This window comes from Gossypium arboreum, chromosome 5 (genome assembly GCF_025698485.1).
Source record: "Gossypium arboreum isolate Shixiya-1 chromosome 5, ASM2569848v2, whole genome shotgun sequence".
Lineage (NCBI taxonomy): Eukaryota > Viridiplantae > Streptophyta > Magnoliopsida > Malvales > Malvaceae > Gossypium > Gossypium arboreum.
The window spans coordinates 17995350-18012016 of NC_069074.1; the positions used below are offsets into that span (position 1 = coordinate 17995350).

Below are 16667 nucleotides of genomic sequence, written 5' to 3' on the forward strand. Positions count from 1 at the left end.
AAATTTTAGGCCTGTTTTTTGGGCCAAACTCAAACCTAACAAATGGGGCTAAAATATTAATTGGGTTGACCCGACCCATTGATACCTTTAACTTAAACCAATGCCTCTTATTGCTTTTTAATTATTATTTTATTTAAAAATAAGTATCTAAATTATGCAATTTTTTCATTTAAATACTTTTTTTTCTATAACCAAAATAGGTACATAAAGTTTTATTTTATTACTACTTTAGATACCAACTGTTGATTCCCTTAAAAAACATCTTAACTAAGTGAGACTATGTCATTTTAATTAAACAAAAATATTTAAAGTTAAGATTTCAATAAAATTAAAATTAAAAAATTATTTCTCAATCTCTCTCTTTCATCTTCTGTCAAAAAATTTCTAAAAGAGTTTAAATAAACTCTAATTCAAACTTCCCATTAAAACGAAGCATTATTTTCAATATTAAAATAAGCGAATATAATTTTTGCTATTAAAATAAATCCCATCTTCAATATTAAGAATTCAAAATAAGGAGAGAAATATATATAATTAACAGTAATTTTCAAATTTTATCTAAACATATAAACCATCGCCTTTTTATTAAAAGGAAGTATGAAGTGAAAGAAAAAAAAAATTCCATTTTTTTTTTTATTCTTTTTTGTAGCCTAAGCAAATATCCTGGACGACAAAATCTACCGTTCTCACTTCTCATGAATGCATAGTGGTAGTCAACGACCACCGCTCCATACTAGAAATACAATCTTTTATTTCATCAAGCCTTTCATTTTCTAATAATTTAAAGAAAGAAAAGAGGTCGCCGACTGCCAGGAACTGCTTCCGATCCGGTTCACTATTCTTCTTCCATTAATATTTTAATAAATTCATAACATTTGTATACATAAACCTATTAATTTGAAAATGCAATAATTACATTTATATTAAAATAACAAATAAATACAAAAATAATAGATGAGAGTTAATACTTAAATTTGATAAAGGGATAATATCAGTTTCGTTCGGTTGAATTTTATAAATTTTTAATTCGTTTATTGTAATTCGATTCTTTTCTTAGTTTTTTTATATTAATTTTTGTTTAATTTTTTTATTTATTTTTACAAAATATTTAACTATTTAAATTCCATCTTATAATAATCAAACTTAAAATTTTAAAATTGATTCTAGAGTAACTTATGAAACAAGACTGTCTCTAATTGGTAGTAATAAAAAAAGGGCTGACCATTCTCCCTTGATTAGATAATGAGATGTCAATCTCAAGAAAGCTAATCAGACTGAAATTTCTGATTTGTATAACATTTGATTCAACTGGGATTTTCATCATAATCTCCCTAATAATACAACGAAATCAAACACTCATTATTTAAATAATTAAAAAACCAACTCAGTGCAACCATGTAAGCGTACACCACGACTGTTATTGTCACCATTTTAACATATGTTAGCTTTAATAAAGATTAAAAAGAGAGCATATGGGTTAATGAGCACCTTCCTCAGAGATTGAGGGGGTGGATTTGGATCTCAACATGTAAAAAATATCCGTAGCGACCTCTGAAACTGAATAATCCATCCTAAATCCAGCATGGAACTGGCATTGTTACTTTAGGTAGTCTCATTCAGAAGCAGATGCTGGCATTGTTTAGCAGTAGTGAACGCGGCTCGTAATTGGAGATGATTGATTTCCACCCCCCAGAATGGGAGGCCATGCTCCAAACTTTAAATAGGCTTCTTCTTCAACATCTTTGGATTGAATCTCTCACCATCCTTTTTTTTCCTTTTTTCTTTTTCATTATAAAACAAAAACACTAGGACCTACTACCAAGTACCAACATCTTGTTTCTATCTTACTTTCCTCCATCATTAAGCCTCTTGGAAGAATGGGATTTGTGCCATTAATTCTAGTTGGGAAGTTTACCAATTCCTGGATGCTTATTTATTTATTTATTTTAACAATTCCATGTTGGAGCTAAACAATGATAAGTGGGATTCCCGGTCCTAGATTCTTAACTCAGAACAGTGTTAATTAAAAAAAAAATTGCTCACGAATAGTTGACGTGGTAAAAAAAATAGTATTTGTGTAAAAGCTTGAAGAACTAGAAGCAAAATGAAAGAGTAGTAGGTAGGTCCCTGTGATGAGCCCCCAAAAGAGAAATATGTCTATAGCCGGACAACGGGGAAAATAAATAGTTTTTATTCTTTTCTTTTACACAATTATTCCATATTCATATAAATATAAATATAAATACAAATATCAAAACTAAAATTTATATTTATATTTATTCAAAAAAAATCATATTTAACAATCATGCATGCCATAAATCCAAAATCCATAAGGACCTTGCCCCACGAGAACACCTGCCTTTATATATATTAAAACATGTCTTCCAAAAAAATTCACATTTTATATGGCTTTAAAACTTTTCAGGGAGGGCATTTCCCTTTTGTGATGATAAAATTGAAATGGCATCAACTCCCATGCCTCTAAAATCATTGTACCTGTCACTAAAGCTGTCATCTTCCCTTTCTTTAATCAACATCTGTTTTTTTTTCCCCTGTTTATTTAACTTCATTCCAATATGCTCCTTTTTTTCTCAGCTAAAGAGCATCACTAACTCCCATAAAAAAACAACAATCATTGCACTAACAAGTCCTGGGTTTGAGAAAATTTTAATAATAGAATGAAATACTTATAAATGATTGGAGATTGAAATTAAACAACATATTTTCAAGTAAATACATATCTAAGGAATAGGAATCAGAGTCGGTGGTGAATGGCAATGCACCATGGTCTCCAAGCCATTGATCCTTATTAGCGGTTGGTGGTCCTACTATCTATTGTAGCTTTGAGATCAATTTATGTTTATCCATGGGTTCCTGGAGCTTTTAAAGTGGGAAAGCCAGGCCAAAAGAAAACAAAAAAAAAGGAAAGGAAAAGACAATAGAATTTTTATTCAGTATCAAAGGGAAAAAAGGTAGGTAGATGCTAAAAGGCGTATCTTTAACAAGTGGCATGAATCAAAACCCACTTTGGCTTGGGGCTCCAAGTCAGCTTTACTATCATTGCTTTTTCCCCAGCTTTGGTTTTCGGTAATTTCATCATTTGGATGCACAATCACAAATCACTGATATCCATTACAGAATCATGGAGCTTAAATGCTTTCTTTGATGTCAAAAGTGATTTCATTGTGCAATCAGAAGCAATTGCTACTATTTTTTTGTTCACTCTAATTTTAAAAAAAAAAAAAAACCATCACTTGTGTCCCATCAGGGGGGCCCTTCACATAAAAAATGGAAAGTTAGCAAAAGCCAGCTGGCCTATCTGGTCATCACTATCTTTCCTTTGAGGGCTTGTCTTCTAATCAAAAGACAGCAAATCTATGGCTTTAAAAATCTATGCCTACAATACATGCGCATTATTTGTTTAATACAAAACATGGTTGAAAGGCTTTCACATTTGGATCCACTGTTTTAGATCTCAAACAGAAGCAAAACCTCGTTCTTCATATTGGTGGTCCAAGGAAAAAGATTAAATTTTGCATTTGCAATATTCTTCGAGAGATCTACCTTGGATAATTAATTTTGCCTGTTTTCCACCACCAGGGTGAATCTCAATAATAAAGCCAAGAAAAAAGACAAAAGGCCCAGATAAAGACTATTAGAAAGCTGGCTATACCGTACCTAAACAAGTCAACTCGTCAGCTAAGATATGGTTTTGGTGCCAGCTCTTTGAGAAGAACCGCCCGGTCTTCCTATCTAGTTGACTTTTTAGCTTTTGTTCCTTCCTTAACCATTTCATAACACCCAGAGATTCATTTCCACTCTTAAGACAATACAATTCCCAAGAAACAAACCCTTTCTTGAATTTGTCTTGTTTTACCCCATTATGTCCAATGACAGAAACGTTAGTTAGCGCTAATATTTCCATTGATTGCAAATGAGACGAGCACTTTTTAGGATAGTTGTTGCCGTTAAGAAACGCAAACTAAAACGATGATCGACTTGTAATGGTAGCATCAATTAATGTATCCTTATTTAAAGCAAAGGAGTTCGAAAGCTAAAAGTATCTTTCTTTTTGCTACAACATTTTTTAAATTGGTTGCTTGTGACGTGTAGCCTCTCTATCAATGGCAGATGATGTTGAAATGCGTGTAGCTTTAGTCTCAAAGGATTATGACAAAGACATGAGAATGGGCAGGCACACCAACAGCTTTTCTACATCGTATACATATAGTCCCCAAATCCGAATGTACACTTTAGTTAGAATAATCATCAAAGGGGGTATTTATTTACAGGAGGCATTTAAATTTTAAAGCACAAAGGCCATGAATTTGAGAGCCAAAATTTTCTGTTTCTTCTCTGTGGCGCCGGTGTTCAATGTTATCATTCAAAGGCATAGCAAAATCCAGGACAGCTAATGATGGTCGAAACATGCCAACCAACGAACTTTAAGGTCATTCTTGGGATCTGATAATGTCCCCAGAAAGCCGTAAATTTGAAGTAATGGATGTAGAGCTCATTAAAGCGGCATGGAGGAGCTTTATTTAACATTTGAAGGAATAATTGAACGCCCATTCATCAATTTATACAGGCCCAAGTGGATACTAGCTTAAATGCCTTGACTAGTAAGGGTTTGCCACAGCTAGACTTAGCTTCAAGTTTGAGTAATACACGATTACAAGTCAAAGATGAAACTAAAATATCATAATAAAACAACTTACCGACTCGGTTAAACTTACGAACGAGAAACATGCAAGCGCTTAGTTTTCACCATGGGAAGCAACTTGGATCAATCACTACAGAACCCAACTGCTAGGCTGAAATCCGAGTCATAGGCCGGTCAGGGTAATATGGATTTTGGCATTGTGAAAGAAGCAGAGGCTTATGATTGGGCTTCTCAATTTTTAACATTTATATCCGGTGGGCAGGGCCTGGTTGTTCGAACTATGATGAAACTTGGCCCATTCAGAGTTTTGAAAAGACGGCCGACCTTTTTCTTGTTTCATTAGGAAACGAGTCAAACGACCAGTGGGTTAATAATAAAATATACATAAAATGAGAAAGGGTTTCACCGTTAGTTTCCAATCCTATTTCAACCTTGGAGATACAGGGATACCCACTTACAAGGATAAGAGCCAAGATTAAGTGCTTTCTGGTCAAGTTTAATGACATTATTGCAGTGGTGACAAACGAATGGTGCCTTGCCTGTAACATGCTGCGTGTATACCATAAACAAATACAGATAAGGGCGATGACAGTATCCCATGTGAAAAGTAGAAAGGTCGAGAAAAAGTAAGTTTGGGAAGTAATGATATTCAAATACCAATAGATCGCACTCATCAATTTTGGAAAGATTGGATATAAGAATTCTAGGGACCAATTATGCAATTAGCATTTTCGAGGGTCATGATTGGAGTTGAACAACGCACTCACCCGCAACTCAAATTGCAGCCATTCTATGAGCCTTAAGCGATAGATTGCACAAGGTTAAAAAGGAAAAAGAATATTTCCAGATTCAAAAGTGCGTTAAAATTCATCCATAAGTGGCAATATCAAGTCGGCCCCAATAGATTCCTGGACAGTGCTGCAAACCGCCACTTGCCCACAAAATGGAAGAGAGCAACGTCAAAATATAATATCATTGGCTTGCATATATATATATAGAGCACTTGGGTACCACTAGAAGTTGGCAAAGTTCAGACGCAACAAACTCTGCACTGAACTAGTATTAGCAGCAATGGAAGTTACTGCAATATGGTTGCTGCTGCTATTGCCTTGCTCCTTTCCTGGTTTCCTCATTTCATCATGCATGGGAAACCAGATTGACTACCTCAACAGGTTGGTTGCATCACGCAGATCCTCGAACCCTCCTCGCCCAGAGTCATGGGCTCAGCTAGATGATCAAGGAAATAGTCATAGCTCTCCAGTGTTTGTAGGATCTCAGAAAGGGTTGATGCAAGCTGACAAGATCGACAAACTGCCGGGTCAGCCTGAAGGGGTGGATTTTGATCAATATGCAGGCTATGTAACAGTAGATCCGGTGGCTGATCGAGCATTGTTCTATTATTTCGTGGAGTCACCGGTAACTTCTCCAAATAAGCCTCTGGTTTTATGGTTAAATGGAGGTAATTCAACTGCAACTAATAGACTCTACATCAACAGATATATACCTTTTTAAGTTTTGTTTCGCATGGTTATAGAAAATATCATACTACATTATACCTGAGCATGCCGTTGCATCTCTTGTTTGCTGCACAACATAGTGTTCATATTATGATTAGGCACACAAATCAGCCCTTGATTGATCAGTTCAAGATTGGAATAATGTCGTCCGTTGGTCTGAAACAATGATATCCCATCCGACTCTTATTTTCAAACAATTAGCAAAAGATATCCCACAAGCAAAACCAACTAATGATTGTCGTTTTCCCGAAAGCTTAATCATGAACAAAACATCATTCAGACACCTAATTCGGTGGGCTCCCACCACTTATTGATCAAATCCTTACCAAGATTTTGGGATGGGTTATTTATATTTGTACATCGAATAAATCCTTATCGAACTGTAAATAATAATCTTATTATAATAATAATAATATCCAAAGAAAAGTATATTTGCTCCATTCATCTGCTCAGGCAACTTGATAGAATTTGTCGTTACTCCTTACCTCCATCCATGAAATTGTTGAGACTTGCTACAATTATACATATTTTTGAAATGACTTGAAATATGTACATAAATAAATAAATTAGAGCAAACAACCGAGCTCCCTTGGTGGATTCTTGAATAAATTTGCTTCTTACCCTGGGTCACAGGACCAGCATTTACATCATGACCGTCATAAATTTACATTGGTCAACTCTTCTGTCTTTTAAAAATATTTGTATGTTATATTATTTGAAGATAGGAATAAAAATATGTTGTACAGGTCCAGGATGCTCGTCTTTAGGATATGGAGCCATGCAAGAACTTGGACCTTTCAGAGTTAACAGTGACGGAAAAACGCTTTACAGAAATGAATATGCATGGAACAATGGTACTGGTACCCGAACTCCCCTTTTCTGCATGGCGGTACCTTCATATCTCAAATTCTCTATGATTTCTACTAAAACATCCTACAACATTTGCAGTTGCAAACGTGATATTCCTGGAATCACCAGCCGGAGTTGGATTTTCTTATTCCAAAAATTCCTCAGACTATACCCAAGTAGGTGACAAGAGAACAGCAGAGGACTCGTATGTTTTTCTCCTCAACTGGCTTGAAAGATTTCCCCAGTATAAGACACGAGATCTCTTTATAACCGGTGAGAGCTATGCTGGTCATTATGTTCCTCAGCTTGCTTCTTATATTCTCTCAAGAAACAAGAACACCAATCAGAGCGTCATCAATCTCAAGGGAATTGCAGTGAGTTTACTGACAAAAGTTCACCCTTCTACCACTATGAACCTTGTCTATATGTATGCTAAATGGGCGAACATAAAGGCCTAAAGCTGAGATTTGTAATGGATATATACTGCAGATTGGAAATGCTTGGATAGATGATAACATTTGTACAAAGGGACGGTTTGATTATTTATGGACACACGCTCTCAACTCTGATGAAACCAATGAAGGGGTTAACAAGTACTGCAACTTTGCTAGTCAAGATTTAGTTACCAACAAGGCAGTTGCAAAAAACGCTACAGACCAGTGTGATCAGTATCAAAGTCGGGCACTAACAGAGATGGGAGACATTGACTTGTACGGTATTTACTCCCCTTTATGCAATTCATCGGCAATAAAACCTGGCTCAGATGGTAATGTAAGTATCACCATGCTTCATAACAAGTCTTTTACCAAGACAATGAAGAAGTGAGTAGGAAAGAAATTTCGGTTCTCACAGACTAAAAACTTTTACCCACTTGTCCTATAGATTCATACTTTTATGCATATAGCAACGTAAAAAGGATTGGCCAGGGATGAGATGAGAGCTATTTATAACCATGGAGTAGGGATTAGAGAAACTAAATCTGAAACAAAAACATTTCTCAAAGGAAAAGCACCTTATGGCAGGGACCTACCTAATTCTGTGATGGTGTTGAATTGTTAGGTGTTGAATTTTGATCCCTGCTCTGACGTCCACGTTAAGTCCTACCTAAATCTTGCCAAAGTACAAGCAGCCCTTCATGCCAAAGCTACAAAATGGTCAGCTTGCAGGTAAAGCAAGACCACCGCTTAAATTGAAAGAAATTGTTTATCTCAAGTCAAAAGAACCTTCCAGAGGGTGAAACAAATATTTCTGACCGATTCGCTTCTATACCATGTTCAGTGGTGTTGGATGGACAGACAGCCCAATGTCTACTCTCCCTGAAATACGGGCCTTGGCAAAAGTGATTAGGGTGTGGATATACAGGTATAAATTAAAAAGTTACCTAACTTGATTCTCGATAATACAGCATTACTGCAAGCATAAGAAAAGATACCGACCTATAAGATGTATAAACTGTTTTATTTTCCTTTAAAATAAAATCTGCTGCCAGCGGGGACACAGATGGTCTAGTTCCAGTGACATCCTCTAGGTATGCCATCAAGACCCTGCAGCTTCCAGTAGAGACTGCTTGGCGGCCATGGTATTCTGATAGTGAGGTAATATGGATTTTTCCTGCTATTTGACGAATCCAAAGCCATACCCTTTTATGCATATTCTATGTCTAATGGTGGCAGGTTGGAGGATATGTCGTTGGCTACAAGGGAGTGGTTTTTACTACAGTTAGGGGAGCTGGACACACGGTTCCAAGCTACCAGCCAGCGAGAGCACTTACCATGATCGCATCTTTCCTCCAGGAGAAACTGCCTCCAGGCACTCCTCCCTCTTAAAAAACCATTAAGAACCCTCAAGGTACTTCAGCATGGGAATCATCTTATTCTCAATCCCAGAAATTTATTTCCAAGCTGACATGCTTTCTCTATATAATTTCATGCAGAAGTTAAATGGGAGGAGGAATTATCTATAGAATAGATGCTAAGGAAACTGAACCACTACTCTGAAGATGGAATTTCTTTAAAAGATACAGCAATGTATGGACAATGTATTATTCTGTTTCTATCTTTAATTCTGTAAGAAAGATAAAATCATTATAGTGCATAATCCATGCACAAATTAGGCAAAAAGCGCATAAAGCTTGCATAAAGAGCGTGAAAGCCCCACAATTGCAACTTGAGATATTTCTCCCTTCGTGTGAAATTTCATAGATTTCCTCCCTCACACGCACAAACTCAGTATAAACCTTATCAGGTCATCAAATTTGTAATAAGGCATGGTTTGACAGCAACACATAACATATTTCAGCAAGGTTTTTAAGTTGAAGAGATTTTTATTATTATCATAAAAGAATGCACAAAAAATGCCATACAACTTAGAAGGCAGAGTAAATATGATTACAATTTCAATTGATAAACTCTCCTAACTGCTTATCAGATTTCATGGAGTGGAAATGCTCCCAATTCAATTTCAACACAACTGACATTGAGTCAAATGAATGGGCAACAGTGAGAAAATGCATGTACAAGTTCTGATAACATGAATTGAATAGCCTCTCATCTGACCTCAAAATACAGTACTGCAGCCTCCAAATGGATATGTACCTTCAAAATGTTAAATTTCTACAAATTCCAACCCTTTAACTTGGAAAAACTTTCTTCACTTAATGGCCTGTGGCTCACAAAGAATTAGAAATGCTTGTGGTTCTGCTTCACTCCGTGCTGAAGTTTCCACAGGGACCTAATAGAACAACTCATTTATTCTATTGAGTAAAAATGAGATTACTCCCAGGAATAATTAGACAAAAGAGGCAAAAATGGATACCTTGATATCTTTCAATCCTAAAATTTGTCATGAGCCCTTAAGGCTTCAAGGATGCTACCAACCCATCTGGAAATTCACATAAAACTGAGGAGTCAGAATCTTTAATTTAGTCAAAACCCAAAAGAACTTCCACTTTGATAAGTACAAAGGTTTGAAGAGACAAAAAGCGAATGTAATTAAAGGAAGAACTTTTTTTGCTAAGTCAAGGAAGCTCAGCTTAAATAGAATTTTCCTAAAGACTCGACAAATATAGCTTCTCCTAGCAGAGACTTGGCTATTGAAGCAAAAACGATTGCAGGAAAAAAGATTGCAGGACCTTGGTCGCGGTGAAACTTTATGGTTGCTTCAACAGTCGGACTAAATTCAAATGCAACTTACTGCTACCTAAGGTAGCTCAAGCAGAAAGTTGGATTAAAGAAAGAGGATTACCCATCAAGTCCAGGCTGCATCGGGAAATACACATTTCTCAATCCTAATCTTTTTGCAGCGGAGGCAGTTGTCTCTCCAATACAGGCCACTGCATTGCTCCAAGAATCAGGCTCTGAAATGAGATTGACCCAAGATCTGTAGCAATAGAAGTGGAGAAACTAAGTTTACCAAAAGAGAAAGAAAAACTGTCCCAACGAAAGACTTGGGAAATCAGGCATCCCAAGCAGACCATGTTGAAAGGTGACAATTAAGGTCCAACAACCATGATAATTCAAATTACATGCAGCAACAAGTCTACAGGATGGACAATGTGCTTGCAGAATCACTAACAGATGGAAAACTTTTAAGACAGCCTACGGGTGCAGAGAAAAGAATCAACTATATACCGAACCGCAGAAGGTGAAGCAACAGCAACAACTGGCACAGATTGGGCCTTCTCCAAGACAATATGGTCAACATGATCAACAGGTACCTGAAAGGAATGACTAAACATCAAGGACTACTAGAGCATGCTGAGTTGGCAGTCATAAACCATCATCGACTACAAGTTACTATCTTGAATTAGGAACAAATCTTGCTCCCCAAGAACCAAGAAGGACAACAAACTTTGCAGCAGACTCAAACAGCATTCTGCAGCAGATGCTTATTCTAAATATCTCGTACATCTGCCAACTTGCCCAGACTTTACAAAAAGAATTTTTGGATTATGCTCGTGTTGCTCTCAACAATACAATAGACTGTTCTGCTGGCATTGCTAAAGTTTCTATTAAGCTAAACAAAAGTGCAATTCAACTTCAGATGAGGTAGATAAGGTGAAAAAATGTAACCATTAATGGAATGACATCTAAAGAAGAAACTGGAACTAAAAGTACCAATACAGAGATACTCACAGTTGTGTAAGTATTTAGCCTCAGAACCTGAAATCCACGATGAGACAAGCCTTCTTCTGGAACATAGATTCAAAACCAAAGGTAAGGATACATTCTCACTGTTTCCTAGTATAATTATTAAACTTCAAGCATGATACTGAATATAGTTAATATAAGAAAAAGCTTAGCAATGTTAAAGGGGAAAAACAAAAATTTCAGGTAAGTAATAATCAAACAGTACGAAGATCAAAAGTATAAAACAAAAACTTGTGTTAATAAATGCTTCATCATAAAGGATGCCACCACAACTTGGAAGTGCATTTAACAAAGAGAATAAATTCCTTTCTTCGGTAGGTTGTGGCTTTAAACTGACTCAACCTATGCATTTTTCCACAACTCCTTTTCTTTTTTTCTTTCTTTCCCAGCATTGAGGTAATTTTTTCTACTTCTCTTCTCTTTTTTAATTTTAAAATTTACAGTTTAAGGATTAAACGTGAGGCTTATGCTATGCCTTAATCCACAAGTGATTCCTACATCTCCATAAATATCAAATCAAATGCACATATTAGTTTACCAATAAGGTCAAGTTTTTAGCTTGCAATTCCTCCGGTAAGATGTTAATGCATCAGAAGGAGAGAAGATATTCTCAAATAACAAGATTATAAAAATCAACAAGGGCCAAAATAACTCAAAAATAAAATGAAATCAGAAAACCAAAACAATTATCATACCAATCTCATTGCTAGCCTTCGCTGAAGCTGGATATAAGACAGTGCATCTCTTATTCCCATCCATTGGAAGCTCTGAAGCCAAAACTTTGCCTGTTGCTGGTGGAATTTAAACACATAATAGAATGCAATTAGCATCATGATTTTGATTGTAACCTTTAATACATGTCAGTCACACAAAAGGGGTAGATTATGTTATAGCAGCACCAACAAGCTAACGTAGGAAAAATATCTCACAGAAGGAGGAGCACTTAAGGACATCCAGATATGTTCTAAACTAAAAATACTACAAACACGTAAATGGATTGAAACATATAGGACAAAAACAATTATGCCATGTGCTTCCTTTATCGGTTGCAAAAATCTCACGCAAAGAATATGTAACACTATTTTCCTCTAAATAACTATCTGTTAAAAAAAATGAATACATCCATTAACATATACACATGTCTATATGCAAAAACAAACAAAGATGACACAAATGAAGTCGTGCGGAGAATGATCAGTACCTTTTGATGGTGCAAATGCAACATGAAGTGATTGCTTTGATGATTGATTTAGATTCTCAAATATACTTGCAGTACCAGCTCCAACAACACCAATCCTAACATTTGGTGTTCCTGCTGCCCTAAAGAAACAATTTAAACCCATGCGCCCAGTTATAAACAATGTAAATCAAAAGAAAAATGCAAATAGGAGAGAAAAATAAAGATGTCCTTTAGACACACCCACATTTAAAATACACACACACAAGTAAATAACTTTTAGGCATTGCTAATAAAAGTATGAATATTGCATGGCCAAGATAAATAGTACATGTCAGCAAGAAAAGAATGATACGGATGAAACTTGAGAGACATTTGAAGCAAACACATGAATCTTCATTTGAGCACTAAAGATTCCTAAAGCCAGACAAGAAATGCTCATGAAGATTTTAACGCAAAAAGTAGACGGTTTCTTGCTTGCAAGTTCTAACCCTTACTTCCATGCCTCAAGAAAGACTGAACCAGCTTCAGGTGAAGTTATGACAATCCAGTCAAACGCCGTTTCTGCTGCCACAATAAAGATATATATTATAACACAATAAAATAAATATAACCACTGACTACAAGAACCCTATAAACATATAACCACTCCCAAGAAATTCCACCAGTTGACACAGTGAAGGAGCAGTACAATCAAGCTCAAACCCCAAATATCATGGTTTTGGTTCATAGGTCAAAACTGAACATGGCAATGTTTATTATATCTAGCACGCATAAAAGGAGAACAGCATCTTAAAACTAACAAGACTTATATTTCCAAAGAGAGACTGCCTATGATCCATGTAAATTCAGTGATAATCCATCCACTGTGCTAACAATGCACAACCATCAATTGAGATTAAGTTCTCAAACTTACCGCTTAAAACAGAAACAAGCCTATCCGAGTCAGGCCCTTGTGAATGCTGAATAAGGGGAAGTTCCAAGCAATTGATCCCATGTTCGGCCTGCAGTTTAGTTAAATCTTAATTTAAATATATACTTGCACTAAAAAAATGTTCAGCTGATACAGCAGCAAGTCCAATTGATTTTCATTCCAAAAACTACGAATAGAAATTATTTCCATAAAGTTTTTCAGAATTTATTTATTCCAAACAAACATTGAACCTATTTATCCGTCAGCATTTATTCTAAAGTTAGCTGTTTTTTTTTTTTTTTTTTGGTTGTTGTTTTTCTTTTTTGCTTTTACAGCTAGATCCTTCGAATTACTAACGGCATGTGCTCTAGATTCTTTAATCCTTTCTTAGTTTCTAGTTTTTTTTCTTTGGTACGAACCAGGCTCGAAGTTCAAGAAGTTCATACCACTCTATTTACCTTTAAAAAAAGTAAAAAAAAAAATAAAATATGAGGGGAAAAAACATTAAAAATGACTTAGACGCAGCTTAAATCAATTAAGAATGACTTAGATGTTGCTTTAGTTTCAGCATTTAATCAAACAGATGATAAACCGATCCTAAATTCAGAATGCAGGGGATGATTGTTCACATATTGTAAAATATTAACCTTTTCCTTTCAAGTTCCAATAAAAAATGAGAAAAAGCTTAACTCTAAAGAGCTCAACAAAATCATCAAAGAGATATAAAAGACAGAAAAAACTCAAAGAAGGTGCGAAAGAGAAAGAGTAAAAACCAGAGCGTCAATAAGCTTGGTGTTTTTGCCTCGTTCTCTGGTGACGACGACTTTCGGATTTGAAGAAGCATGCTGAATCACTTGCGAAGTCGACGGAGACGAAGTCGAAGACGCTCCGATTCTGGCACGAGAGAAAGAGATTCGCGTTTGAAGTTGCAGAGGAAAAGACGGACATGGCGGAGCGAGAGGACTGAGAGAGGAGAGAGAAAGTAACGCCATTGAAACGTGTTGGGCAGACGATGGAGGATTGGGCCAAAAGGGGCCAGCTGTTGCCGAATTAACTAACTACTAAACCATGATAATTAATTAATTTTTTTTCGCAAACCAAAAATATCTACTAGCCCCTAATTGTTTTCCCGCCTTTAAATAATGCCTACGTTTCCGGTCGGTAACCTGTAGAACATACTGGATGACACGTGTAACTTTTTTGTGGCGGGCAAGAGAGCCTAGTTCTAATTCCCGCCGACACAACAGCATCCCACATTTTTCACTTTATTCTAAGCCGGGTCCATCATAATCGACTGGGGTTTCAGATAATGAGACGGTGCAGACTTCCCTGAGGCTCCATCATTCTCCACGGATGATACTGAAAAGACCGTTGATATTCCTGGCTCTTGTTTCAATCTCCATATCTGATGGCCATTATAATAAAAGCATAAAAAAGAGTATAGAGGAATGTAGAAATGATGATGAATGGGTCAGGGTGTATGGTTCGGGGCCACGTGGAGGTTGTCGGGTTTTGGCCACTCGCTTCACCATAGGGCTCCAAGAGACGCAATGTCGCCGAACCCCCCATCATCATTGTAGTAATGTTGGGTGTGATTATTTACGCGCATCTAATGGACATGGTCGTCATTATCATTTTTTTGCACCTTATAAAATATTATCTAAATTATAGTAATATAATCGGAATGTAGCTTTCTTTCATATGCCCATGATTATGTGCTTAGTGTTCTTTTTAATGAAATTTTATCATATGAAAAGTCTTACAAGCAACAATAGTCAAGCTAGATATAAGAGAGTAAGAGTAACAGCTCTGAATAAAACAAATCTAAAAGCCTATAAACCTAATAACGTTTGAGGGAAGCAGCCCAAGATGATCTGACACTTAATATAGATCTCCATCACTGAACACAAATAGGAGCTAAGGAGGATTTAAAACTTTAGCAATGACAAACAACCATCGAATAATCATCTTGATGTGGTGAATCTATTTCGAATGGTATGACTCCTATAATAATGGAGTTGTGATCTCGAAACTTAAATAAATAAATATGTAGAATTTCAGAAAAGATCAAACAGAATCAAGAACAAACTTAGAATAATATGAAATTTTAATTTTTTATAATTTTTAAAATATTATATTAATTTTTTATAATTTTAAAAGATTAAAATATAATTTTACTTTTACTAATTTAAAATTTAAAAAAAAATTAAAATCTAAATAGCAACCTGCCAGGCTTCCTTAGGTTCGCCTCTCAACAGAATACAAGCCATCAAAAATGGCACATCGAAGGAACTTGTCTTTGTGCTCGAGCGAAAGACACAATCCTGAAAATAGACGAGCGAAGAGTCGGCGTCAAAAACACCAGCCTTTACAGAGGAAGGTAGAGGATTATTTTGAGCCCAAAACTTATTATTCCACAAGCAATTCTCATAACGTCGGAAAAACTGGTCAGTGATTGATTGATACTATGACAAAATTGACTGCTTAGCAGCCAATGGTCGACCGCCACAATAGCCTTGGAGAACTCTAAACCTCCTTTTCAGAATCTATTGTTCGACATCTTTGATCGAAGAATTTGAAAAGTCGAGCTCTTTGGCTGAATAAGAGAAACAAGTGGCTTAATTCTCGAGGTAAATAGCGATCGACATTGGGTCTACTTAGAGTGAGTTTGGATGGGCGGTGCGTTTACCTGTTGTTAGTATAAAAACAGCAGTGGTGGTGAGATTAGACACTGTAGCGATACTGTAGCATGAGATAAAAAATAAGCTAAATGCACCGCACCGCATCCAATCGCCCATCCAAACCCACCCTTAGACACCTCCAAAACTTGAAACACAGAACAGGGAGAATGGTGATATTTTAAAAGGAAGGGATTTGAACCATAGGAGATGACATAAGGAAAGGAGCACTAGCAGTGCCCTTCAAGCGATGCCGGTGGTGGACGACAACAATGGAATAAGATAACAGGCGACGAATAGGGTTGTTTCAGGGATAAGGCACAACGCCCAATGTTTGGCGAATGAGGCTTGACTCCAGGGCCACTGGGCAGGGAAGCAATGTTGGAGAAAAGCAAAGTAAATACTTCAAAACCGGCAAAGAAGGTTTTTTATTTACACTAATTATGTTATTTGATGGTTGGGTTTTGACCAAAATAATTTATTTTTAAATTTTATCTTTATAATTAGTTAATTCTTGCATTTAAACATTTTTTTATGCTGATTGAATTTTAGTTTGATTGATATAGACATTGTGTGGTTCGAGTACGCTGAGACGTATTATCCTTTTATTTATGAGTAAAAAGAGTTATAGATAATTTTAAATATTCTATCAAAAAGAGCTAATACGATCAAAATTTATAATGAAATTATTTAAAAAATATTTTTCATTTTTTATTTTTATC

At 36.0% G+C, this 16667-nt stretch overlaps 2 protein-coding genes across 3 annotated transcripts; one reads left to right on the top strand and one right to left on the bottom strand.

Moving 5' to 3' along the window:
• The first annotated feature begins 5572 nt into the window (after positions 1-5572).
• Positions 5573-9169, top strand: LOC108453337 (serine carboxypeptidase 1-like). The gene is made up of 9 exons (XM_017751380.2): positions 5573-6122; positions 6927-7034; positions 7129-7403; positions 7519-7800; positions 8089-8195; positions 8308-8391; positions 8519-8624; positions 8703-8877; positions 8963-9169. Exons 1-8 carry the CDS (start codon positions 5735-5737, stop codon positions 8853-8855), a joined length of 1503 nt encoding a protein of 500 aa, XP_017606869.1. The 5' UTR covers positions 5573-5734; the 3' UTR covers positions 8856-8877; positions 8963-9169.
• A 163-nt stretch (positions 9170-9332) lies between these two features.
• On the bottom strand, positions 9333-14517 carry LOC108453338 (uroporphyrinogen-III synthase, chloroplastic). 2 transcript variants are annotated; one of them, XM_017751382.2, is made up of 10 exons: positions 14041-14517; positions 13271-13358; positions 12852-12921; positions 12379-12497; positions 11873-11968; positions 11163-11218; positions 10659-10744; positions 10273-10407; positions 9844-9909; positions 9333-9759 (listed from the first exon to the last, which is right to left on the bottom strand). In XM_017751382.2, exons 1-9 carry the CDS (start codon positions 14257-14259, stop codon positions 9861-9863), a joined length of 918 nt encoding a protein of 305 aa, XP_017606871.1. In that variant the 5' UTR covers positions 14260-14517; the 3' UTR covers positions 9333-9759; positions 9844-9860. The 2 variants fall into 2 exon arrangements, with proteins under 2 accessions (XP_017606871.1, XP_017606872.1); XM_017751383.2 differs by having other exon boundaries at positions 12852-12918; positions 14041-14511.
• Positions 14518-16667: the final 2150 nt, after the last annotated feature.

What these genes read in the sequence shown, in the direction of transcription:
- LOC108453337 (XM_017751380.2), top strand. Translation starts at nt 5,735, where the DNA reads ATGGAAGTTACTGCAATATGGTTGCTGCTGCTATTGCCTTGCTCCTTT. An exon ending in TGAATATGCATGGAACAATG is followed by an intron (nt 7,035 to 7,128) that starts GTACTGGTACCC and finishes CAACATTTGCAG; the next exon opens with TTGCAAACGTGATATTCCTG. An exon ending in CATGGTATTCTGATAGTGAG is followed by an intron (nt 8,625 to 8,702) that starts GTAATATGGATT and finishes TAATGGTGGCAG; the next exon opens with GTTGGAGGATATGTCGTTGG.
- LOC108453338 (XM_017751382.2), bottom strand. Translation starts at nt 14,259, where the DNA reads ATGGCGTTACTTTCTCTCTCCTCTCTCAGTCCTCTCGCTCCGCCATGT. An exon ending in GAAGGCTAGCAATGAGATTG is followed by an intron (nt 11,219 to 11,872) that starts GTATGATAATTG and finishes TCTATGTTCCAG; the next exon opens with AAGAAGGCTTGTCTCATCGT. An exon ending in GGCTAAATACTTACACAACT is followed by an intron (nt 10,745 to 11,162) that starts GTGAGTATCTCT and finishes CATTCCTTTCAG; the next exon opens with GTACCTGTTGATCATGTTGA.